Below are 26,181 nucleotides of genomic sequence, written 5' to 3'. Positions count from 1 at the left end.
AGCAGTCCAACATTTACCACATTCTTATCAACGTAAATTGTAAAATTGTTAAGTTATAGTTAATTTCTTCAAGTTAAACTTCCAAGCAACATCTCTAGATCTACAGTTTTAAGTTTTGCTTTGGACTTTAGCAACATTTCCTCCTCTACGATGGAACATTAGAGCCGAAGCAGAAAGAAAAAAAGGAGCAAATTTCAAGCAAAAAAAGAAATCAGAAATTTCAGATTAATTTCAGACATTTTCTAGGAAAAAAACAAAGACATTTCTGAGCTCCAAACGTTGGAAACTTGCAAGAAAAAAACCTGAAAAAAGTTGGAGATTAATCTAGAAAAGACTTGGAGATTTCTGAACTTGAAAAGTCAAAAATTATGAGATTAATTTGGGAAATTTCCCAGAAATAAAAAAGGAAAATTTGTGGAGATTGAAAAGTCAGAAAAAAAATCTGAAATTTTAACATTAATCAACTTTTGGTGCTTTACACAAAAAATTATTTAAAAAAAATTCTGGAGATGAATCTAAAAATTTCTGACTTTTTTTCTTGCACATTTTTGACGTTTGGAGCTCAGAAATTTCTTTGTTTTTTCTAAAACATTTCTCAGATTAATAGCGTCTGAGGTTTTGGACAGAAATGTTTTTTGTTTATTTTTAATCAATAAGGGCCCTGATATCTAAACAGTTTAATATTTTTTATTCTCTGGAGGCTCAAAATAATTTTTAAATTAGATCTTTGGGTTTGAAAAAAGCTGAGTCCTAAGATGGCACCGTTAATGATGCACAGAGAAAACCTGGAGACAGAAATATCGATTAATATCACTGCTTGGGAGGGAAATATTAAGAAAATCTATGTATTTAAATCAGAGCAAATGTTACTGAAAATACTTTGCTGGATTCATTTTTAATTGGTTGATGTAACGTGAATGAATGAAAAAAGATCCGTTTCTTCAGACTGTTTATTACTGTCACATTAATAATACACATTTCACAACAACAGAAACAAACATTAAGAAATCAAATTTTATACAGCATGAGAACAGAAAATCATATAATCATCTTTAAATATCTATATATCTTTTAAGGTTTTCCATTTAACCACAATCATTCACTTTGTTCATGTACAGAAACGTGACAGCTCAGCTCTTATTTTAATGTTTAACAATAATAATCAGATTCATTCGTTTTACTCGTCGTTTTGTTGGGAAAAGACAAACGACCAGACATGCAGACGAAACACCAGAACAGAAATAAATACGAGCTCTGACGTACGGACAGAGCAGAGGAATGTTTTCTGCTGTGAGCTGGACAGGAACTCCGATTTCTGGGTTTTTATTTTAAGTAACGTCATAAGATGGGAGGTGAGAATCGCATCCTGTGATTATCTAAGCTGGAGGAAGAAAAATCAGAAGCTGATGCGTGCCAACTACATCCTGGTTTTAATAAGTTGCAAATCTGGTCTGGAGTTTATTCAAGCGGCTGAAGGATGGGAGGACGACGAGCTCGGAAAGGTTTAGACAATCACACACACGTGTTTGAAAGTCAAATGGGTTCAAAACAGGAACAAAACGCCTCGGCTGATTTCTTCACACTGAACAACACTAAACCTCACCAAGCAATGGAACCTAGTTTCTGGAGCAAACATCTTATTACACATAAAATAAGAAAACCAACTCAAAAGTGACTTCTTTAACAAGATATAGACACTTGTTTTAAGTCAATAATTCTTTAATATTGATGAAAAAAATACTGTTCCATTGGCAGATTATTTATTTCACTGAAAACAAAACATTTTTCCCATCTAAAGGTTAATTCATCTGCCAGTGGAACTAAAACTTTTTCATCAATATTAAGGAATTATTTATTTAAAACAAGTCTCTATATCTTGTTAAAAAGTTACTTGTAAATTAGTTTTGTTTTATTTCAATTGAACTAAGATAGTTACACTAGAAACTAGACTAAATTATTTGGTAAAAGTTTGTTTTTTCAGTGCAGAGCAGAAAATGCACCACATAGAAAACCAACCTACATCTAGACGAACGTTTCGGAGCCAATTCTGGATCCAGGTTTTACCCTGAGACCAGATGAACTGCCGGGAGGGCGGGCGATGGGAGGAAGGTGGAGCTGAGCGCTCAGAATATTGGGATGTAGTTGTCGATTTTGGCGCGGTGCCGCTGGGCGATGCACTCTGCGATCCACACGATGTTCCTGCACTCCTGCTCCTTCAGCTTGACGTAGGCGTAGAAGACGCTGAAGTGGAACTGGTTGAGGAAAGCCAGCTTGTTCAGCTTCACCTGCAGGAAACAAACAGCAAGGAAATAAAAACTTCCTGTAAAAAGCTGTAAAAATTTATTATACTGCAACAGTAGGCTTTCCACGACAACAAACTATGCTGGATGATAAATTGTCCCAGATGTTTTTGCTGTTTTGAGACTATTTTCAGGTATAATCATAATGTGTAATAATAAAAGTTTACTGTATCAGAGATGAATAAACATTTAAATTTGACCTTCATTTTAAATGCACAAAATAAAACCCGATCAAAAAGAAAAGCCACACACAGCTGAAACCATGAATAACATGCATCATGCTGTCTCTGTAAAAATATGCTGATTATTCTGCAGAATGCTTAGTTTTACGGTTTATTCTGAATTTTGACACTGAGATAAAAAAATGTTTTCCTCTGTTTTACATCAAATGTCAGATTTTGTAACAGATTTGGTTACAATTATTTTCTTTTACTTTGTAACACATGAGGAATCAAACGCCGTGTTGATGGCAGTTTGTGAGAATAATAAATGCATCTCCTCTGAGTCCAGGTAAACATTGAGGTCTGGGCCATTTTCATTGTTTTTGTCCAGAATGAAGGGAAACAGAGAGTCTGTTTCATCCAGACTTTCATCAGAAGGCATCACGAAGCAGTTTTGTTTCTTGTTTTTTTGTGTTCAACACTATAAAGGACTACCTGGACCAAAGCCCGTAAACATTTGGTCCTAAAGAATCGCAGGTCAATGTCTCAGCGACAGCAGAACAAATATTTCAGAGCTGTGATTGTATTCAAGACTGTAAATATTTTACATCTTCAAAACAAAAACACTGGAAACACAAACCATCAGAACCAGATGCTGAGACGATCCAGGTCATCAGGATTTGACTAGACTAAACTAAACGGGTCAAAGCTGTTTGAACCAGTTATCAGTGTGAAAGCTTCAAATGCAGTTGGAAAAACCTAAACCGGGATGCCAAGTTTAGGTTTTAAATACAATAAAATCAATCTAATGTTTAAGATTTAAAATTCTTTTAGCAATTTCCCACAGAAAACTGCTGAGTGGCTCAAGTTTTCTTCTGTTTTATTAGAAAATCGTGTCAACTGCTGTTCAGCTGGCTGAAAGAAGGCTATGTTTCTTTCTCCCTTACAACAGAGACATATTTTCATCTTAAAATGTGTCAAACCTCAAAAACCAGACCGTGGAGCAGCCATCACTCTTATTAAAGTGTCTGTCTGACACAAACTGATGATGTCACATAAAGTGAAGCTAAGAAACAGAAAAATAATGTTGATCTCAGAACAACAAAATATTGAGTTAAATAGAAACTGCTCTAAATAATATGACCTTTTTCCACCATTAGGATTCACTATGTAATCACTATTTATTCACTGGAAAATGTGACTGTTTCTGGCGTTTAAGCAACAGAAAGAAACAGGGACACATTTCTGTAATTAGTAGTAATTTTATTTATGACTACTTAGATTAAAATCTAGTGTTAAATCTACATTACGTCTGGATAAATTTGATTCCTATCATTCTGGATTCAGAACAAATGTTGCTGTTTATGAATAATATACCTGGCAGATTACTTCCTTGATTTATGAAAGCGCTGCATATGACGGCGTGTTTACGAGCGAAAAGCTGTCCCGTTGCCTTTAATGACCTTCTCCTGGTGAAATGTGTCCCATGACTGTGACTCAGAGTGAAGAGAGGTTCTCGGACCGAGCCAGCTCCTGTTAAACGCAGGAATAATGTGTCAGAAAAAGTGACTCACCTCGTGCTCGAAGAAGCGGTCCTCCAGGGTTTTATCTCCTGGGTTGCTCCCAGCGCCTTCAAACAGCAGCTTGTATTCCTGGAAAGAGGAAAAAATCAAAAACAGTCAGACGGAGATCTGAGCTTTTTTTACTGGGATGAAAAGTAAAGCAGCGATGTGGGAAAATAAAATTAAAAACATTAAGAACTCCTTTAGATGTGTGAAAAAAAAACATTTTAAAAACTTAAATGTGGTGGAAACGTGTGGAGTGAGGCAGCGCCCCCTGGTGGAACTACTCTGTAATCTATTTATTGCCAATTATTTTTTTTGCAATGATTTAAATGAGCTGAATATATTCACATCTTATTCTTTGTTAGGTTATTTATTTTTCACGAAAAAAAATTAAAATAAAAAAAGAGTAACCAGTTACATTTCCTTGAGTAACTTCTTTGAAGAAATGTACTTTTAGGAGTATTTTTACTACGTTGTAGTTTAGGTCATTTTATTATAAAGTATTTCTATTCTTCTGTAAAATTCCTGCATTTTCTACCCACTGAATGAAAAACAAACATGTTTTAACCAAAATTCACCAAACACAAACACACACCAGCTGTTTCTGTTAAAGTTTCAAAAGTTTTTTTATTGAAAGAAACTGATTTGGAAAATATTTATTTTGCCCGATTTTGTTATTTTTTGTTATTTATATGAATTATTGTCATTTTGGTCCTTTAAATACCAAAACTCCCACTTAACTTTACATTTTGGTGCATCTGATGATATAATTCTTAAATATTAACTGATTAATAATTTGATCAGTTACTTGGGTAAACTTTTTTACCAAATACTTTTTTTAGTCTTACTTGAGTAATTTCTTAGATGGTTACTTTTTACTTTTCCTTGAGTGACAGCAGGTTGAAGTAGTGCTGCCATTTTTGGCTCTGCCTTCCTCACCAGTCAGACTTTGAGCTTTAACTAGAAAACCAGAGTTGATTTTGCTTCGATAAGGAAAATAAGACCCACTGGGTGAATCTCATTATGAATTTAACAAACAGATGATGACGTATTGAAGGTTTCTGGACTTACAGGATAATAATCAGCGACCGCCTTGACTTGCTCGTAGTCGTCGGCTCTGGCCAGCTGCGCCAGGCCTTCTGGGTAAAGCTTGCCGCAGTGCGGGAAGAGCTTGGCTCGGTCCTCTTTGGACAACTCTGTGCCGAAGGAGTTGATGGTGATGATAAAAGCTCGTCTGTCAGCCTCAAACTGCAGCAGAAACGGGAACAAAAACCAAAAGTGAAACCAAACACTGTACTTTCTATCACTAGTGGCAAAACGACAAATATCTGGATGCCGGATTACTCTGTAAAGTAAACACTGACCTCCAGAATCGGACACATGGTGTCTGCGGTCGTTCCTCCCAGATTAGAGCAGAACTTGTAGAAAGCCTCCAGATAAGCCTGAAAACACACAAACATCTTTTAGGAACTAAATAAACAGAAATAAACACAGGAATTATATTTTGTCTATTCACACTCAGCTAAAGTTTTCAGTGCATGATAAATAAAGCATCAGTGTAACAAGAGGATTTACCTTGTAGAGAGTGTTACGGATGATTTCAATGTTCATTTCATCCAAATCCTGCTCAGATATACAATCCTGGAAAAAGGCAGCTGGACAAAAACACAACAACATCCATCAACATGAGACTCGTCTGTGTTCCTGCCTCCAGTCCGGGGCTAACGCCGCCTCACGTACCCAGCGGCGTGTCCACCAGGATGGCGTTGTAGAGCTCGGCGGGGGTCTGGGCGATGTTGACCGCCTCCATCTGCTCGAAGCTGCCCAGCGGGTGACACTTTGGGACGAGCTCAGAGATGGCCCTCTGGTGCAGCGTGCCGGTGATCAGCAGGATCACGTTATCAATCATGTAGCTGTACCTGCACAGCACCAGAAATGTGGCTTTAATCAAACAATGAATCAGATTAATCGATTACTGAAATCATTGTCAAGTAAACTAGTAATCAATTAATTGTTAACTGGAGCTTAGATGCACAAAAACTAATTTGCTGACAGAATAACACTCAGAGCAGTAATTAAGTCAAAGCTGCACATAAATATGTACATTTTGCATTTAAGATAAAAATTCTGTTGTCTGTATCAAATTATTAATTGGTAATTTTAGAAAACCCCCATAGATCAGCTCTACATTGTATTGATGTTAAGTCAAGCAGAAAGTATTTTAGCTTTTCACATGTTGATGCAAAAAGATGCATCATTTGATGCAAATCATGACACGTTCAGGCAATAAAATGTTTATCTTCATATTTAAAAAAGAATTGTTTGTTTGCATCTTTTAATGTATTTTTTTACATTGTATGAAAAAGCTTCAGGGACAAATCTGCAGAATGTACCAAATTTTTATCCAATTAATCATTCTAATTATCAATAATTAGCGATTATTGGGACTTTAAAACACATTTTTTTAATGTGGTAGAGCATTTAGATCATCTATCTTTAAAAGAACTGTAATTTAAATTAAATTTACGATTAAATTGAATTTAAATTAACAACACTTAATTTCCCTTTGGGATTAATAAAGTCATTTTGAATTTGAAAATTCATTATAATGTGAGACAGGAAACAGTGAGAGGTTTTGTTAGAACAGATTCAATATGGCGGATTTCCACTTACGTGATGAAATCCATAAAACTGGCCAGAGGTTCGTACGACTGGTTCCTCATGTGGCGAAACTCCACCACCATCTTCTCCTTTAGCTTGTCGTCGATGACCGACACGGTGAGCGGAGACGCCTCGTTAGCGAGGAAGCTGCCGTAGTCGGTGCTCTGCAGATGGAGCTTCAGGTCTGCAGCGAGAACAAAGACAGAATAATGAGATTTACATGTACTAGGAGGGACGAGAATGTGCTTACATGAAAACATTTAGGTAATTAATAAGGTGATGTTAATAAAAATCTATTCAGAGCAAAAGAAAGTCTGACTTCAGGAAAATCTCAAGTACTTTTCAAGCTTCTCTACTTGTAAAATTGATTGAAACAAAATTATATTGTTCGATATTTTTCAAAATGTGACTTATCTATATTAATCCTACATTCCTCCAAACAAGGACAAATGCTTCATGTACTGAAGTTTTTGTCATATTTTATTGTATTTTCCATTTTATGGAGTTCTATCAACACATTTTATTATAAATTCTACCCTTCTGCATGAAATACAGAGATTCTTAAGTAGAAGATTTTAGGCTTTATTTGCTTGAAAATAAATGTAATTATGCTTTTGACAACCAAAAATCATATATGAAACTGTCACTACAGAGGTTGTAGTTTCAAAAATAAACAGACTTGAAAAGAGAGAAAAAAATGCCAAAAATAAAATAAACTTTAATAATAAATAAAAATTAAATGCAACAAGTGTTGAGATTAATCCAATTTCAAGGTTTCTCGTGGTAAGCACAATAAGAAACACAAGGATGCAAAAACAATCAGCAATGGGTAAAAAACAGCTGTACTTATTTTAAAAATAAAGAGGTCATACCAAACATATTAAAAATATTTGGCTTGACCTCATTTTGAAATTTGCTACCAACAGATTGGTTCAATTAGTAAATCTATTGTGGTTGGGAATAAAAACGAAGAAATAATTTTGGAAATTGTAATATTGTAAATAAGAGCTGAATATCTGAACGTAAGCTTTAACAGGGATTTATTTGTAATCTGAACAGAAACACAGTAATGGCAGTGGAGAAAGAAGCTGCTTCACTTCCTCTAAAAAAGCCCAATAATCTCGGGAACAATTTCCTACATTTACTGAGTAGCCAGCTAACATAGACATGCTAACTAGCATCGACGAACGGGAAGTTCCTCAATCGTTTAATGTTTTCAGTACATATTATTATTATTATTTGATGCTTATCGACTATTATAAGTAAAAATTGGGTTCTGCATGTTGCATGTCTGCAGTTAAAAGCCTTAATTTCCTCACAGAGAGCTGATGTTAGCTTTTAGCTGTTAGCTTCGGTCTCCTTTAGCTCACCTTCCAGAGTCTCGCATTGAACCAGGTTTAAGTAATCGCCCTGAGACAGTATTCCAGCTTTGAAGCCCCTGACCAGGCCCTCCAGGTAGCCGTTATCGACATTAAAATACAGCTCGGAGAAAGGCATCCTGGCCGACCGTCAGACCGTCACTGCCGCTGGGGAACCGTCAGTCCTGCTAAGAGTTAGCATCAGCTGACTGAGCCACGTGACCGTCATCTGATCCGTCACCTGCTCGTGCGTAACTTGGAGTAAAGAGGCAGTGACGCAGATCGACCAGTAGGTGGCAATAATGTCCTCACTGCTCGCTGCCATTTTTTCTAGTAGTATGTGCTGGCCAAATGAACAGTATTTAGTTTAGTTTTTTGTTTATTTTGAACATGATTGGAAAATTAAAGTGTAAATAAAACAGAGAATGATCATAAAACATATAATCAATAGAGATTTCAAACTATTCACAGAATTTGTTAAAACCTACTAAGTATCTCAAAATCAAAATTACCCCAGTCTCATGTTGATGATCCTCCGGAAGCCATTAACCATTTTTTTAGACACTCAACAGCAGTCTTTAACTTATGTCATAATAAAGGAATCATGAAGCTACATACTGCATTATGTATATGCATTCAATACAGAAGATGCAAATATATGATGTATGAATAGTCAGACCCTAGATAACGATAATGGGGCTATAATGCTGAAACTTATTGAAACAAAGCAGATTGGTGTATTCATTATCTAATAATTAATAAATGTAAGAATGCAAATGTGAAGTAGCATTTAACCGGAAATTGTTAGACAAAAATCACAAGGAAGTGGCAATGAATGTAATAAAATGACCACAGTATGTTTATGTTTTAGCTGTATGTTTTACAGCTAAAACATAAAGACAAAATCATCAGGAGAAATAACTCTCTCTTCAAGATCAAAATTTCCATGAATTCTCCGCTTTCACTGTGATCTGGAAAAGTTCTGGTAGAAATTTAAATGCACTCATCATTGGAATAAATGTCACATTAATTTTGTACTTTAGTTGATTTATTTGAACCATCATTTGTGCATGGCAGAATGATTTTACACAACACAACTTCTGTGTAAGCCCTGATTTATATAAAATGTATATATTTGTATAATTATTTCTTTTACGTCTCATATACTGTTTTGTTATTAGTCTGATGTAATATTTTAATCTTAAATGTTTTGTTTCCATCAGCTGTAAGCAGAAGATCATCATAATTAATAGAAATAAAGTATTGAAAACATTAATCACTGTGTAATTATCCTATATAATGTTTCAGTAACCTGAGTTACTAAAATAAATAAACTTTTCAATGACATTCTAATTTATTAAATATGTCTGTATACGTCCCCACTGATAGTTGAATAAATGTTAATTAGCAAGTTTCAACTTGATTGCTGAATATTTGATCACTCATCTTTGTGTCTGAATGAATGTTTCTTGTCACAATGTTTTTAAGCAAAGTAAAATATTTTTTATAAGAACAAGGTTGGTTTAATGTTTGCTTGATTTATCTATCCCAAAGCCAGATTTAATAAGTGTTTGATTCATTGCACTGTTAAAACACTCTGTTGGGTCAACTTTGACCCAAATTATCACCATCAGATGGAGAAGGAATGTTAACAAGTTCAAAAAGGAACCAGGAACAACCAGTGCTCAAACCTGTCATGGTGTGATCAATTCTCTGAACCCACATGTGCAGAACACACTCCGGAGGCAGATCAGGTTAGGGAAATTTATTAGAAAAACAACGTGCAGATATGTACAGGTGAAGGTGAGAGGTCTCTCTCTTATTCTCTCTGGCAAGGGCTGGATCTCTGGGATCTAGTGAGAACAGAATAGGGTGAGTACAGGGGCGTGGGAGCCCTCAGTCCCTAACCCGGCTATGGTCTTACTTGAGGATTTACAGGGGAAAGCTCGGCTGGAGATCTGGGACTGGTGGGTCCGCGAGGCCGGGGCTCAGGGAAGGGAGGTGGGCTGGTAAGCGGAAGAACAGGAATCCAGGGTGGAAAAACCTTCCAGCCAGTAACTCGGGTCAGGCGGCCAAGGCGTCACGGAGGGGCCACCTGGGAAGAGGTTACACGAAATTAGTTACTTCAAGAAACAGGTTGGTCAGAGGATGGCTAGTAACAACAGATACCATAACTGGCTAACACTCTGGCACTGGAGTGTCGGCAGCTCCATCCAGATATACTCCTCCAAATGAGTCAGATATGTGTCAGGTGTGCAGCCGCGAAACCACGCCCTCCAGGAACCTCCAGGAAGCCCCCTGGTGGAAAAAGTGGGAAAGAACCCCAGCCAGCCTTCCCCAGATCCCAACAAAACCTACCATTAACTGGTAACTGGTTATGCTCCAGTCAGTAAGTGGCAGTGTTCAAATTACATTGACATTGCTTCCTGTCATGAGACACAAACAGGTAAAAATCCCTGTGACTGACTGGTTTAACCAGAGTGACAAGGAAATCAGACTCACACACTGTTCTGGAAAATGATGGTGTGTTTTACTGGTTATCGTTCTGACGCCGTTTAAACCTTTACAGGTAGGAATCCTTAACTGCTTAAACTGTTTGTATTTAGTTGTAATGTATTTATTTTTATTTTTACAATGACAAATCATTCTATCTGATATTTCCAAAGGTGTGAAATGCTTTCAAATGAGGAAATGGAGGAAAACAATTCTTCCCCTAAAGCTGCTGTGTCTGCACAAATGAACAAACAGGCTACAGATTACAGGTAAGAAAATAAGAATATGAATTTTGTCTTTTACTGATGACTCTTCAGCTATTAGTTCTGCTCTAACATAAATGTTATCTGTTCATTTTGCACTGAAGCCAAATAGAAGAAAGACCAGAGTCAACTGATTTATGCTGTGTTTCCAAGGCGACTGAAAGGTCTAAATTTGAACCAGTTGATTTCAGCAACGTCTCATCTGAAAGTCAAATGTTAGATTTCTTAACTGTTATAAGATTTTACTCAGCTAGTAGAAAGTGCACTGGTTTGTCAAAAAGGTTCAACTCAAAACTAAAACTTTCATGTGACCAGTTTTATGTTATGTTATGTCAAAGCCAAATGGACCAGCAGAGACCAGAATCACCTGATCACCTCTTAAGATTTTACTGTCCTATACTCAGAAGAATATTGATTAAATTTTTTTTTACATTAAAACAAAAACTTTACCGGTCTAAAGTTGAGCTAATTGAGTTCAAGGAAGGAGGTTCCTCTGAAAATATACATTTTTAAGTGGTGGTCAATCATTTGACATTTTATTTGTGGAACGAGTTTTAATTTAAATGGCTTGTGATTATTAGTTTGTGTTGATGCCAAATGGCTTTCCAGAGAACAGATTTATCGATGTCAACCTGTGTGTAGACGTCCACGTAGTTGCTATGAACTTTGACCTGCAGTTAAATTGGTAAATTTTGACCTTGGTGAATAAATTTCAACTACCTTCAGTTTTGAAACAAAACCAGTAGATCTTCACATTGGGTTGAATCCAAAAGGCTCAGAATAGACAAGAATCACTTGATCACCTCTTATCTGATAATAAAATATAAGACTTTACAGAACCATACTCAGAAATAATTGATTAAGTATGTCTGAATTTAAAACACAATTTAAATTCAAACAAAAAAATGTAATAGCTCATTTTGATACACACTTTGTCTTGAAGCCAAATGAAGCCGGACCGACAAGAATCTTCCCAGGGAAAACCTGAGTCTATGGAAAATCACTGGTCTAAAGACGAACCAGTTGAATTCAATAAAGGACCCACTGAAAATAAAACGTGACACTAATTTTTAAAGGAAACGTATTAAGTGTTATGCATCTGACATTTTCTTTGTGGAACAAGTATCAAAATAATATGTGAATATTCAGCTTTTATATGGTATATAATACAATACATACAATCTAAATGGTTGCATGTATAAAGACCATCTTTATCTAAATCAACCTGTGTGAGGACCATGTTGTTACTATGAACTTTGACCAGCAGTTAAAACAATGAATTTTGAATTGATTTGTGAAATAAATTTGAACTGCCTTTAGTTATTAATAAATCTTAATATTGAGTTGAATTCAAAGGGCTCAGAAGAGACCACACTCATCTGATCTCCTCTTATAACAAAATCTAAGAATTTACCAAAGAATACTCTGAAATAATTGACTAAAAACATATTTTACATGAAAGCAAAACATTTTAAAAGCTAAATTTGATGTGGACTTTGTTTTAAGCCAAATGAAGCAGGACGGACCAGGATCTTCCCAGGAAAACCGTGTGTCCATGCAAAGTAAAGACGAACCAATTCAATTCAAGGAAAGAGAACCCGCTGGAAATAAAAAGTGAGACAATTTATTAGAGGATATTTAAGTTGTGGAACAAGTGTTAATTGAAACTATTTTTGAATATTTAAATTTTATGTTATGTTGACACCAAATGTTTTTGCAGAAACCAGATTTATCAAAGTCAACCTTTGTGAGGACAATGTAGCAGCTGTGGACTTTTACCAGCAGTTAAAATAATGCATTTCAAATTTATGTGTGACATAGATTTGAACTACCTTTAACTTTTAAATATAACTAATAAAGCTTATTGTTTTGAAGCCAAATGGATCTGGAGACACCAGAACCACCTCAACCAACTTGTGTGTCCATGTTTGCTGGGAGTACTGAGCAATCTAAAGATGAATCAAATGAACCCAAGAGACGACGCCCCTCTCTTCTTGAAATGTAAGACTTTATCACAAATATTAATGCCTTTTAAATTGGGATTATAACACAAATTCATTACATAAACAAAAACTTTAATGAATGTTTATGTCGTGTATAATAAGGACTGAAAGTACAACATGAAGATGCCATGGCAACAAATATGAAATGTCATGGCTGCTCTTGAATCATAATTAGTTTTAAAAAAAAAAGGAATGTCAGAGTAGTTTCTGAGAATAAATAAAATGTAACAAATGAAAACCAGACTGGCAGCTTTTTATAAAAACTATTCATAGATGAACCAAAACAATGAGAAGATACAATAGTTTAAGCTTTTTTAGATATACTTTATAGTTCTGCTTTATAGAGGTCCTCTCTCTGTTCACCTTGTTTTAAGAATCAAGATCTTTAAAACTGTAAATTTCCTCATTGTTGAATATAAAGTCACATTTTATTTGAGCTGAAGACAGCCTGCACTGCAGTGACAGGTTGTAGCAGGTAACAAAGAGAAATAAGGGACATTTTGAAGTAGGTGAATAATTAGGCACTGTAATAAAAATGTTTACAATCTTACCAAATCATTATTAGTTAAACTAATGTTCTTATATCTGTTTTTAAACAAGTAAAATGGAAATGAGCAAAATAAATATTTTAATCAACAGCAAAGATTTTCATATTAGTTTAATGCATGGAAACTGATTTTAGCTGAAAAAGGCTTCAAAACAAATAGATAACTGCCTTGGTAACACCAAGCTGTATCACAGTGAATGTGACTGCAGTGGAATAAAGTTTGACTGTAATCTGCTGTGGCCTTTCTTCATTTCTCTCAGGTTGGCTCGCCTATCGACTTTCTCTAACCAGAGATCAGAGGCTTTTAGAGACCCTAAAGAACACCTGGATTCTGTTTTCATGGTATAAGTCCAGCTTTATTTCTTCAGAACTTACACACATTTTGTCTTTGTTTTTATTTTAGCTTAGCTTCAGTTGAGTTCAGGACAAACTGTGGATGGCCTGCAGAGCAGCAAAATAAACTTTCTCAACTGGTCTAACTTTTTATATTTCAATTAGAGGAAATAATCCTTAAAGAGTTGGTTCACATCAGGAAAGTCCCAAGCTTTTAAAGACTTAAAACCTGTTTGTTCACATTGTTGGGGTTTACTGGCAGACGCAGCTTGTAGATGACCTAATTTTAGTTTCAGTCAATACAATAACAACAACGACAGTGTAGGAAAGGGAGGTGCTTAACTGATAATGAGCTGCTGGTCATAATCAGTCAATAACCAAAGAAAACAGGTGAAAAGTAGGAAACAGAGTTCAGTCAGTCTTTGGTCATGAAATAAAAAATTTCAATTGACTCAGTAAAAAGCTTCTCACTCTGTACGTGTTCACTTTATATGAAGCCAGGTACCAGGTGGCTCAGCAGTAAAGCGGGTGCATCATGTGCATCTGGGTTCAATTCCCAGCCCTCTGGCCATTTACTGCATGTCTTGTCCATCTTTCTCTGCCCTTCTTCCTGTAAAGCTATCGGTAGATAAAAATCACCAGGGCCAAAAAATATTTTAAAAAGAAAAATATATCAAATGCTCACAGTGTCAATGCCCTGCTCAAGAATACTTAAAAAGTAGACGACAAATTGATTCCTATCGTCAATTAGTGTTTTTTTTTTTTAACTTAAGGTAACTTCAGTTGAGCCAAAATAAAGAATTAATCCACATAGCGTTGGAGAATCATACAATTATTTGCAATTGGTGTGGATGCAACGTAAATGTGTAAATTTAGTGTAACACAAACAAACCCAATTAAGTTAAATTCATTTAAATTCAGTTTATTATGTAGTGCCAATTCACAACAAACGTCATTTCAGTTAAATCATACATACATTACAATTAATCCTAGTTATGAAACAGTGCATCAACTTTGTTTCATTATTAAATTAGTTTAAAAAGCCTTTTTTACTGCTCCTGGACGAGCATTCGGCAACAGTAGACAATTACTTGAGTTGTGTCATCCACTTTACACCAATCATTCATTCTGAGCATGCATGTAGCAACATTGGAGAGGAAAAACACTGGGGAGGAAAAACTCTTTTAACAGGAAGAGATCTCCTGCAGAACCAGACCCTGGTAACCAGAACCTGGTTCAGTACAATGGTCATTTGTCACGACCGATTGGTTCTTTGAGAAGACAGAGGAGATCCACACAAAAAACCCCAGAAGAACCGATGGAGGAGTCCTTTCTATCTTAATGAAAAGTAAAAATGAACAGCCAGAAATGGAAAATGTTCAGTTGTTGGCAGTATTATCTTAGTCAATGACTCTGTCCAGGATGGTGTCACAGCCAAGCAGAATGCCAGACCAGGCATAGCTACTATGGAGAGAAAAACAAGTGTTATGACCCGACTAGAGATGCTGAGATCACAGCATGAAGGATTCATCCTCCTCAGACCTCAAGCAGCCAACACACAGTTTTGAACATCTTATAATGTTATTAATTTAAAAGATGTATTTTGCATGAAATGTGACAACAATAGGAGTATAGTATGGCTTCAGAAAATAAACATTAGAAAACTAAGATGAAAAATGATACGCAGGCCGCCTTCTATGGAGAAAGAAAAGCACCAATTATGAGGAGCAGCCATGTTTAAATAGACCAGGGCTGGGTGTTTGCTGAAGCTGTCACACCACCCGCACCATCTTCCATAGCACGTAGACGCCAGTAGCTGTTATGGTTTCATGCTTTGTTCATTTCTGCAAGGTGGTGCCCAGGTGTTCCTATCAAACATCATTAAAGTTTTTATTGAAAAAAGGATGTCACAGGATTTTTGTGCTTTTCCAGGTGCTTGAGGATGACATTATCAGTTTTGTAAGAACTGAACTGCAGAAGATGAAGAACATGCTGAGCCCAGAGGGCTCAAGTTGCCCTAAAGTGGATGATGAAACAGCTGGGAATGAAGAGCAAAGGAGTGACAACAGAGATGCATTCCTGAAAATCACACTGAACTTCCTGAAGAGAAGGAATGAAGAGCAGCTGGCTGATTCTTTACAAAATAGTGAGAAATTATCACATTCTTATTGTTTATTAATGTATCATGATGGTATGAGGGGCCGTTTAGGACAAAATTTACGTTTTGTCTCTCACACACTACCAAAAAGTCTCGCATACTCCAAAAAACCGCTCCGGAACGGAACAGAGATGAGAGTTCTGAATCTACTGTAGCACTGCGGGCAGTCGTTGAATCGTTTAATGCGCCTGTCAAAGTGCTGGTTGCCTCCGGAGAAGATAGAATGGTGTTTAAAATGGCAGCTGCCTGACCAATTCTCTCTCGTTTCGAATTAGAGTTAGCCATGTTCGGTATAGCAAACTCTTTCTTCTTCGGCACTAGTTGGCGCCGGTTAATAATTCCTGTAATACTGGCACCCAGTGGACAGATTGTACTACAGCAATTTTGCTATTTTTAATCAATCAATCAGATTCATTTATTTCTATAGCACATTTAATCTACAAGAAAGTTAAACGTTCTATATATATTTAAAAGCACAAATATACTAAGTAATAGAACATACAGTGAGTCAACAATCGAAACTTATAGTTTAGGACAGGGGTGTCAAACTCCAGTCCTCAAGGGCCGGTGTCCTGCAGTTTTTAAATGTGCCACAGGTACAAAACACTGGAATGAAATGACTTAATTGCCTCCTCCTTGTGTAGATCAGTTCTCCAGAGCCTTGCTAATGACCTAATTATTCCATTCAGGTGTGGTGCAGCAGAGGCACATCTAAAAGTTGCAGGACAGCGGCCCTCAAGGACTGGATCTTGACACCCCTGGTTTAGGATCTACGCATGCGCAGTTTGATCCAAAAATTATGCCCCGCCTCTTCCGTGACAACTCTCACACATTCAAAAAAAGTCTCGCTCTCACACATTCAAAAAGAGTCTCGCTCTCACACATTCATAAAACGAGTCTTAGTACTGTGTGTGTGTTCAACTTTAGTCTTGTGTATGTGAGAGATAAACGTCTGTATGTGAGCGAGAAAGTTAACGTCTGTGTGTATGTGAGCAAGCTGGTAGTAGTGTATGTGAGCGAGAAAGTTAACGTTTGTGAATGTGCGAGCTGTTAGTACAGTGTATGTGAGCGAGCTGATAGTAGTGTATGTGAGCGAGAAAGTTAACGTTTGTGTGTGTGTGTGTGTGACATTTTAGTAGTGTGTGTATACGCAATTTGAGTATTTTTTGAATGTGCGTGAGTAATTTTTGAGTGTGCGTGGCTATTTTTTTGAGTATGCGTGAGTTTTTGGTAGTGTGTGAGAGACAAAATGTAATTTTTTTGAGTATGCGAGAGTTTTTGGTAGTGTGTGAGAGACAAAACGTAATTTTTTTGAGTATGCGAGGCTATTTTTTTGAGTATGCGTGAGTTTTTGGTAGTGTGTGAGGGACAAAACGTAATTTTTTGGAGTGTGCGAGGCTATTTTTTTGGAGTATGCGAGACTTTTTGGTAGTGTGTGAGAGACAAAACGTAATTTTTTTGAGTATGCGAGGCTATTTTTTTGAGTATGCGTGAGTTTTTGGTAGTGTGTGAGAGACAAAATGTAATTTTTTTGAGTATGCGAGAGTTTTTGGTAGTGTGTGAGAGACAAAACGTAATTTTTTTGAGTATGCGAGGCTATTTTTTTGAGTATGCGTGAGTTTTTGGTAGTGTGTGAGGGACAAAACGTAATTTTTTGGAGTGTGCGAGGCTATTTTTTTGGAGTATGCGAGACTTTTTGGTAGTGTGTGAGAGACAAAACGTAATTTTTTTGAGTATGCGAGGCTATTTTTTTGAGTATGCGTGAGTTTTTGGTAGTGTGTGAGGGACAAAACGTAATTTTTTGGAGTGTGCGAGGCTATTTTTTTGGAGTATGCGAGACTTTTTGGTAGTGTGTGAGGGACAAAACGTAATTTTTTGGAGTGTGCGAGGCTATTTTTTTGAGTATGCGTGAGTTTTTGGTAGTGTGTGAGGGACAAAACGTAATTTTTTGGAGTGTGCGTGGCTATTTTTTTGGAGTATGCGAGACTTTTTGGTAGTGTGTGAGAGACAAAACGTAATTTTTTGGAGTGTGCGTGGCTACTTTTTTGGAGTATGCGAGACTTTTTGGTAGTGTGTGAGAGACAAAACGTAAATTTTGTCCTAAACGGCCCCTCATATGATGGTGATTTGGCTTTCACCGCTGGATCAATAAAGTAATCCCGAGCTTAGAACAGATGGTTTTCATTTTATGTAGTTACTTAGTATTCACAACAAGCTCGTATGTTTTCTGTTGTTTCAGAAACTCAAGCTGCTATTTGCCAGGTGAAATTAAAGTCCAGCCTGGCCAAAAGGTGTCAGTACTTGTTTGAAGGTAATTCATGGAGAGGAAAACTGACACCTGTGAATCAGATCTACACTGAGCTTAATGTCACAGAGCAAGAGACAGGAGAGGTCGACAATGAACATGAGGTTCAACAAACTGAAGCAGCATCCTTGAAACCAGATGATCCAGAAACAACCATCAGCTGTAAGAACATTTTTAAACCTGGAAGAGATGAGCAAATCAGAACGCTGGTGACCAAAGGTGCCGCTGGCATTGGGAAAACACTCTTGACACAGAAGTACACTTTGGACTGGGCTGAAGGTAAAACCAACCGTAATATACAGTTTATCTTCCCATTCACCTTCCGAGAGCTCAACTTGCTGAAATCTCAAACCATCACCTTAGTGGGACTCATTCATCAGTTCTTTCCTGAAATAAGAAAAGCAGGAATCTGTAGCTTTGAAGAGTTCCAGATTGTGTTTATTTTTGATGGTCTGGATGAACTTCAACCTCCTCTGGACTTCCACCACACTCCGGTTCTGATAGATGTTACAGAACCCTCCTCAGTCCACACGATACTTGTAAACCTCATCAGAGGGAAGCTGCTTCCCTCTGCTCGTCTCTGGATAACCACACGACCCGCAGCAGTCCATCAGATCCCTATTCAGTATGTTGACAGTGAGAAAGAAATCAGAGGTTTCACAGACCAGCGGAAGAAAGAATATTTCAGAAAGAGATTCCAAGACAAGGAACACACCAATAAGATCATATCTCATATTGAGACATCAAGAAGCCTCCATACAATGTGTCACATTCCTGTTTTCTGTTGGATCACTGCTACAGTTCTGGATCAGGTCCTGAAAGAAAATAAGAAAACTGAGATGCCCCAAACCCTGACTGAGTTGTATATCAATTTCATGGTTGTACAGGTCAGTCAGGACAATGAAAAATATCACAAAAAAGTGTTGACAACTGATGCCACCTGGAATCCAGAGACTGGGAAAATCTTTCTTGCAATTGGAAAACTAGCCTTTGAGCAGCTGGAAAAAAGAAACCTGCTCTTTTATGAAGAGGACCTAAAAGAGTCTGGCATTGACATAAACACTGCTTCGACTTACCCAGGAGTGTTTACAGAGACTTTCAAGGAAGAAAGCGTACTGAACCGGAAAAGGCTGTTTTGTTTTGTCCATCGGAGCATTCAAGAGTTTCTGGCTGCACTTTATGTCTTCTTGGTGTTCATGAAGACTGGGGACAATCTGATGAGAAGAAGCCGCAGTGCTTTGCAACCTGAATCGAAATTTAAACAGTTTTACCAGAGTGCAGTGGACAAGGCTTTGGAGAGTCCAGATGGATACTTGGACATGTTTACCCGCTTTCTCTTGGGGCTTTCACTGAAAACTAACCAAGACCTCCTACAAGGCTTGTTGCAAAAGACCAAAAACGCTCCACAGGTTCAAAAAACGCTTGTCCAACACATCAAAAAAAATATCAGGGATTGTCCTTCAGTTGAGAAAAGCATCCGGATGTTTCACTGGCTGAATGAACTGAATGACCACTCTCTAGAGGAGGAGATACGGCTGTACCTGAGTGGAGAAGTCCTTGAAAAAGAGCTCACCTCTTCTCAGTGGTCAGCACTGATCTTTGTCTTGTTGTCTTCACAAAAAGTGCTTGATGTTTTTGACTTCAAGAAGTTTTCTAAATCAAAGGAGGCCCTTGTGTGGCTAGCACCAGTGGTGAAAGCATCAAAAAAGTCTCTGTACGTATCACACAAAGTTCAAGAAAATTTGACTATTTATTTAAGAGATAAAGAAAATAAGTAATTATTTGGAACTTATCTTTCAGGCTGTGTAGCTGTAACCTGTCGCAGAGAAACAGTATACATGTGGTGCCAGTATTAACCGCTGAGAACTCTTGCCTCAGTGAGTTGGACCTGAGTGACAATGACCTGCATGATGAAGGAGTAGATTTGCTTTCTTTTGGACTCAGGAGTCCAAAGTGTAGACTGAAGGTTCTCATGTGAGTATTTGGAAGATTGAGGAAATATACAATAACATTATTGTTCCATTCTTTGTATTTTTAATAAGAAAATGTAATACCACTGAAACAACTGAGAGCTGGCCATTTCCTAAGATGAAGAAAGGCCAGTTTGCCTATTGTCCATCTGTCCGTCCGGCCATCTGTCCGGCCATCATCTTATGCTTATTGGGTTGGGTCATGGCTGAAGCAGCCTAAGCGAGGGGCATAGACTTCCCTCTCCCCTGCCAATTGGGTCAGCTCTTTTGGGGGAATCCAAATGCGTTCCCAGGTCAGGCGAGAAACATAGTCCCTCCAGTGAGTCCTGGGTCTTCCACTGGGTCTCTTCTCCATGGGTCATGCCCAGAACCCCTCACCAGGTAGGGATCCAAACCAGATGCCTAACCCGTCTCAACTGGCTCCTCTCAATGTGGAGAAGCAGTGACTCTGGTCTGAGCCCCTCCCAGATGACCAGCTGACCACTCTATCTCTAAGATAGAGCCCAAACACCCAATGGAGGGGGGTGTGCTGTGGTGGCACAGGGGGTTAGCGCGCCCCACGTTTGGAGGCCTCAGTCCTCAACACAGATGTCGCGAGTTCGACTCCCAGTCCCGGCAACATTTGCCGGATGTCTTCCCCCCTTTTCCTGTCTGCCTACTGTCACAAAAAATACAAGCCACTAGCACAGCAAAAACTCTTCGGAGAAAAAAAAAACACCCAATGGAGGAAACTTATTTTGACCACCTGATCTATGGTCAGAAGCTACCAAAGCTTCTGACCATAGATGAGGGTAGGAACATAGATCGACCAATAAACTGAGAGCTTCGCCTTTTGGCTCAGCTCTCTCTATACCACAAGAGACCGGCACAGAGTGCACATTTCTACAAGTGCAGTACTAGTCCACTTGTTCATCTCCCATTCAATTTTTTTCCTCATTCGTGAACAAGATCCAAAGATACTTAAACTCCTCCACTTGGGACAGAAGCTGTTCCCAAACCCAAAGACTCGACCCAAAGAAGGTGGGTGTATGCATACAGGTGCAGAGGAGACTCAAGCAGGTATAGATGGAACACAGCAGGCAGCTGTAGTTGATTGCTTAGCAGAGACAAAAACCCATCGTGGTTGGGCAAACTTAAATGCACCCTCCAGGACCCTGCTGAGGGTGTAGAGCTGGTCCAGTGATCCACGGCCAGGACAAAAACAGCTCCAGTTATCCGCCTTGACAATGGAGGCACAGAACTGCCCACTCTGACTCTGTCCCTGCCTCCTCCAGGATGGGTTCAAAGCTGTGCCTGAGGTTGGAGCTGTCGTACAATCCAACAGGAAACTCTGCCAGATGTTTACCAGCAAAAATACATTTGTGTTTGCCAGGTCTGACTGGTATCTTTCCCCACCATTTTAGTCAACTCACCACCAAGTAGTGGTCAGTTGACCACTTCACCCAAATGTTCGGGACATTCGGCCACAAATCAGATAAAAAAGACAACTAAGTCAATCATCAAACTGCGACCTAAGGTATCCTGGTGCCAACATATGAACATCCTGAAGAAAAACATGTGTTAAGGCAAATTCTTTTAGTGTATGGTTTTTATAACTTGGACTTTTACATTTATTCATAAGTTGTTGATGTAACAATATGTCTTGATGAATATTTACAGCTTGTCAGGCTGTCTGGTCACAGAGAAAGGCTGTGATTATCTGGCTTCAGCTCTGACCTCCAACCCTTCTTATCTGAGAGAGCTTGACCTGAGCTTCAACCATCCAGGAGAATCAGGGCTCAATGCTTTTTCCGCTGGGCTCCAGGATCCAAACTGGAAACTGAAAACTCTAAAGTACATTTAATTATTTTCATCCAGATAAATAATTTCAGCACAGAAAGATTACTATGTGTACCTGTTCAACTCTTCATATTCACAGAATATTTTCAACATCTTTAAATTTCCTCTGTCTTATACAGGGCAGATCATTGTGGAAAACACCGCCTGAATCCATCACCCCAAAGGTGTAAGTAAAACCTTTCTAGTGTCCTACTTTCTATATTCCATTCCATTTCAGTTCAGTTTATTTACAGCAATTCAAATTGTATTGATTAAGTGACTTTAAGAGAAACCTCCAAAAAGGTTATAAAGACAGCCTAATTTAGTCTTTATGTTTTGTTGAACAATCAGGTGCTCATAACTTCTATGGTTAGCAGAGATTACACAGCAAACATTACCACAGTGTGGTTAGCATTAGCATGTAGCTCCTGCCATAAACAACCTCAAATATTACAGAACAACCAACCAATAATATCAAACCTGAGCTAAACGTGGCGTCTCTACAGTAACAAAACACACAATTGTCTATGCAGCTCTTATTATGTTAAACTTACGTGTTGTCAATGTTGGCACACAATTAGAGCTGCTTATCTTGCTTAACCTGTTTTAACTAAAGAGCGCACTTACCAATGTTGGCCACCAGAAGTCGCTTGACACCTTAACACAGTAAATGAGACATTCAATGCAAACTAAATATCTCTCAGTGCTCTAATTAACTGCCTTTCCAACAGTGACATTGACAATAAAACTGAAACCAGATGCCGCTAATTTGCTAAATTTGTGTTAAACAAGTTTTCTGAAATTCATTTTATGTAGAAATATGTTCATCAAGCTTGCTGAGCTCCACATCAAAGGTCCTTTCATTCTGTCCTACTGGCTTGATTTTGAAAAACTATCATGTCCAGAGAATTGGTGGCTTGATGTATGATTTTGGAACGACTTGGTGCAGCATAGATCAGGGCAAAAATCTTGTCAAGTGTTCAATGACTCTGGTAAGAAAAGAGTCTTTTAAAATGTCTATCAGTTCTGCCCTCCATGGAGAAAGCACACAGAGAACCTGAAGTTATTGGCTAAGACATTTGAGAAAAAAGAGATTAATATGATTACAAAGCATTATCTTTGAACCTCTAAATAAGTAATTAAGGTAGACAATACAAACTCTTCTATATAAAGCCAAAATGAAATAATGAGACAAATATGGATTTATGAAATGAAAAATGCGTATTGACTCCAGTCTTTTGTCGTTCATCAGTCTTCCTTGAGCAGTTACTGGATCCCAACACAGCAAACAGAAATCTGGTGCTGTTACCGGACAACAAACATGTGAAGGCTGTGAAAGAGGAGCAGCCGTACCCCGACCATCCAGAGAGGTTTGACACCTGGAAGCAGGTGCTGTGCACTGATGGTCTGACTGGTCGCTGCTACTGGGAGGTCCAATGGATAGGGACAGTCAGAATAGGACTGTCATACAAAGGAATCAGGAGGAAGGGGGAGGATGATGAGTGCTGCATTGGTGGGAACGATCAGTCCTGGGCTCTTTCATGCAGTCCTCAGAGTTTCGCTGCCTGGCACAACAACACACCAACAGAAATAAAACCGTTCGAAAAGACCAACTCCAACAGGCTGGCAGTGTATTTGGACTGGTCTGCAGGCACTGTGTCCTTTTACTCACTTCCTGGCATAGTTTCCTCCATAAAAAAGATTCACCTTCATACGTTTGAGACAACATTCACTGAACCACTCTATGCTGCATTTGGGTTTGAACAAACCCAGGAGCTTGAGGATGAATCCTCTTCAGTTTCCCTGATTCAAGTTGAATAATGAGGCCTGATCCTTTGGAGAAAAATGTTTTACAAAGTGAACTAAGCAGCAATCAAAAGTCAGGTGGACAGATAATCTATTCATGTATGTATTTATCTAATACAACAAGATTATAGTTCAGATGTGAACTCTCAATAAGTAAATGGTCCATTTGCAAAGATAATAATCAGAGAACATATCAAACAAAAATACACACACACACACGCACACACACACCCACACACACACATATATACACATAATCTATAAACTCAAACGTGCTTAACTTGAATTACCCAGAGAAAACCCTGCACATCTGGAGAACATCAAAGCTTCAGACCAAGAAGGTTTATCAGGTGTCTAGAAGCACCATCACCAGCCTCTCCTCTGCTCTAATCCATCCTGATAGAACTATTGTTTTTATTTGTTTTGATTTCATTTATTGCTCTTAATAAACTATTTAAGCCTTAACATTAAAATGTACTTTAATAAACAACATTGATTATATTTGAAAGTCTCAATATCAAGAACGACAACAACTATGAACTTATCAGAAGTTAAATCTTCAAAAGCTAAACTGGCTGTTTATGACAGCAAACCTTCAGGTTATGAAGATGATAATGTTTAAAAAACAAATAATTTTAAACAAACTTTTCAAGTTAAAGGAAAAACTGAAGGATTCACTAACAACAGCGCTGTCGAGTTAGTTTATTAAATTAAATTAACTTGTCCTCTGGGTTTATTGTCTGCAACGTTTTGCAGACAAAATAAACTAAAAGATTTATAAAAATGTGTCTTTAATTCTTAGCAATAATTTTTCCTTTGCTTTTCTAAAGGAAACAGACTTGGATTCTCAACTCGCCTACATTGTGAAGCAGTTTCTAGATTCTTGCAGAAAGGAACCTAATTTTGTTGTATTTATTTAAAAATGTCTAGTTTTTCTATTAAATGCCAAGATTTAAAATTTTAATGAACAAAACAAGCATTCTGTATGTGATTTTGTTTAATTGTTATTTAATGTTAATACAGTTTTCTATGTATCTGAAGTTTTTCTGACACTTTGATTTGGTTTTTATTTGATCAGATTATTATCTGCTGTAATTTTATTAGCAATTCTAAAGTGTTTATATGCTAACTATTATGACTTTCTTTGTAAATGTCCACTAATGTGTTGGAATGTGTAGTGTGTATGATAAATATAGTCTGATGCCATGTCATGTTATTAAACTAACAACTTAAGCTCTAAGAGATTCCTGTCTCAGTACTTTATTCACTTCACCTTATTATAACCTGCTCAAACAAAAATCTGAATGGCAAATGTATCAGAATCATTAATTGGAGAGTTGGGTCGGACTCTCCGGTCCAGTGCTTAACTGGTTTGAATCTTACATAAAGAACAGGGATTTCTTTGTTTCAATTGGAAACTTCTCATCAAAGAGGTCAAAGGTCACATGTGGGGTACCCCAAGGTTCAATCCTAGGAACCCTCTTATTCAATATTTATATGCTCCCACTAGCTCAGGTTATAACAGGAAACAATATTAGATACCATAACTATGCAGACGACACACAGCTCTACATTATGATGTCACCAGGTGACATAAAAACCAGGACGATAGAGCACATAACACCAGTTTTAAAGTCCCTCCACTGGCTCCTTGTAGCTCAAAGAATAGACTTTAAAATACTGGTGTTAGTTTACAAATCACTGAATGGCTTAGCACCACAATACATTAAAGATCTGCTGTTGTTGTATCAACCTTCCAGACCTCTCAGGTCTTCTGGTTCTGGTTCTGCTCTGCATCCCCAGAACCAGAACCAAACGAGGAGAAGCAGCTTTCAGCATCTATGCACCACAAATTTGGAAAATCACAAAAATCCGTGAGGGATGACGGAGTCCCAGAGCAAAATTCCGTGAGAGGTGTACAGAGCCTAGTGCCGGAAGAAAAACGGCGAGTGACTGAGGATCACTGCGCATAACACAAACTCTGTAAATTCTAGACACTAACAGGTACCATAGAATTGCACAAAAATCCGTGAGGGAGGGCGGGGTCCCAGAGCAAAATTCAGTGAAAGAGGTGTACGGAGCCTCGTGCCAGAAGCCCATTAAAATGCATCTACATCATTTTAAACTGTGACTGTGAGCGTGAGTGGGAATAAAAATAGCAACAGGTATTTTGTTCCATATAACACAGTAGGAGTGTAACAGGTAAACCTTTATGGATGCAAACTCGACTAAAAACCCACCTGTTTAGGATTGTATTTGAAACGTAATCAATTACAAATTTATTGATAGAACTTGACTTAATGTCGTGTTTTGATTATTGATTCTATGTTGCTTTGTGTTTCTGTGTTTGTAATGATGTAAAGCACTTTGAAATGCCTGAAATGCTGAAATGTGCTATACAAATAAAATTTGATTGATTGATTGACTGATTGATTAATAT

The 26,181-nt window shown here is 37.7% G+C and overlaps 2 protein-coding genes across 2 annotated transcripts; one reads left to right on the top strand and one right to left on the bottom strand.

Annotated features, from left to right (window-relative positions):
* Positions 1 to 932: 932 nt before the first annotated feature.
* Positions 933 to 8,265, bottom strand: atp6v0d1 (ATPase H+ transporting V0 subunit d1). Its single transcript, XM_005816446.3, has 8 exons — positions 8,058 to 8,265; positions 6,700 to 6,871; positions 5,767 to 5,945; positions 5,602 to 5,681; positions 5,391 to 5,468; positions 5,098 to 5,274; positions 4,036 to 4,113; positions 933 to 2,285 (listed from the first exon to the last, which is right to left on the bottom strand). The coding sequence occupies exons 1-8, from the start codon at positions 8,182 to 8,184 to the stop codon at positions 2,124 to 2,126; spliced, it is 1,053 nt and encodes a 350-aa protein (XP_005816503.1). The 5' UTR covers positions 8,185 to 8,265; the 3' UTR covers positions 933 to 2,123.
* A 1,542-nt stretch (positions 8,266 to 9,807) lies between these two features.
* On the top strand, positions 9,808 to 24,985 carry LOC102222199 (protein NLRC3-like). The gene is made up of 11 exons (XM_023332115.1): positions 9,808 to 10,614; positions 10,712 to 10,807; positions 12,308 to 12,415; positions 12,677 to 12,802; positions 13,612 to 13,693; positions 15,617 to 15,830; positions 18,082 to 19,861; positions 19,948 to 20,121; positions 21,777 to 21,950; positions 22,076 to 22,122; positions 23,188 to 24,985. The coding sequence occupies exons 2-11, from the start codon at positions 10,719 to 10,721 to the stop codon at positions 23,754 to 23,756; spliced, it is 3,363 nt and encodes a 1,120-aa protein (XP_023187883.1). The 5' UTR covers positions 9,808 to 10,614; positions 10,712 to 10,718; the 3' UTR covers positions 23,757 to 24,985.
* Positions 24,986 to 26,181: the final 1,196 nt, after the last annotated feature.

This window comes from Xiphophorus maculatus, chromosome 4 (assembly GCF_002775205.1).
Source record: "Xiphophorus maculatus strain JP 163 A chromosome 4, X_maculatus-5.0-male, whole genome shotgun sequence".
Lineage (NCBI taxonomy): Eukaryota > Metazoa > Chordata > Actinopteri > Cyprinodontiformes > Poeciliidae > Xiphophorus > Xiphophorus maculatus.
Note: the sequence above shows the minus strand (reverse complement) of the source record. Positions and strands in the feature narration are given on the sequence as shown.

Bases quoted from the DNA above. Each gene is read 5' to 3' on its own strand.
- atp6v0d1 (XM_005816446.3), bottom strand. From the start codon at position 8,184: ATGCCTTTCTCCGAGCTGTATTTTAATGTCGATAACGGCTACCTGGAG. The intron at 6,872-8,057 runs GTGAGCTAAAGG...TTCTCGCTGCAG, and splicing joins TCAATGCGAGACTCTGGAAG to ACCTGAAGCTCCATCTGCAG. The intron at 2,286-4,035 runs GTGAGTCACTTT...TGTTTCCTGCAG, and splicing joins ACCGCTTCTTCGAGCACGAG to GTGAAGCTGAACAAGCTGGC.
- LOC102222199 (XM_023332115.1), top strand. From the start codon at position 10,719: ATGCTTTCAAATGAGGAAATGGAGGAAAACAATTCTTCCCCTAAAGCT. The intron at 13,694-15,616 runs GTATAAGTCCAG...GTGCTTTTCCAG, and splicing joins ACCTGGATTCTGTTTTCATG to GTGCTTGAGGATGACATTAT. The intron at 21,951-22,075 runs GTACATTTAATT...TGTCTTATACAG, and splicing joins TGGAAACTGAAAACTCTAAA to GGCAGATCATTGTGGAAAAC.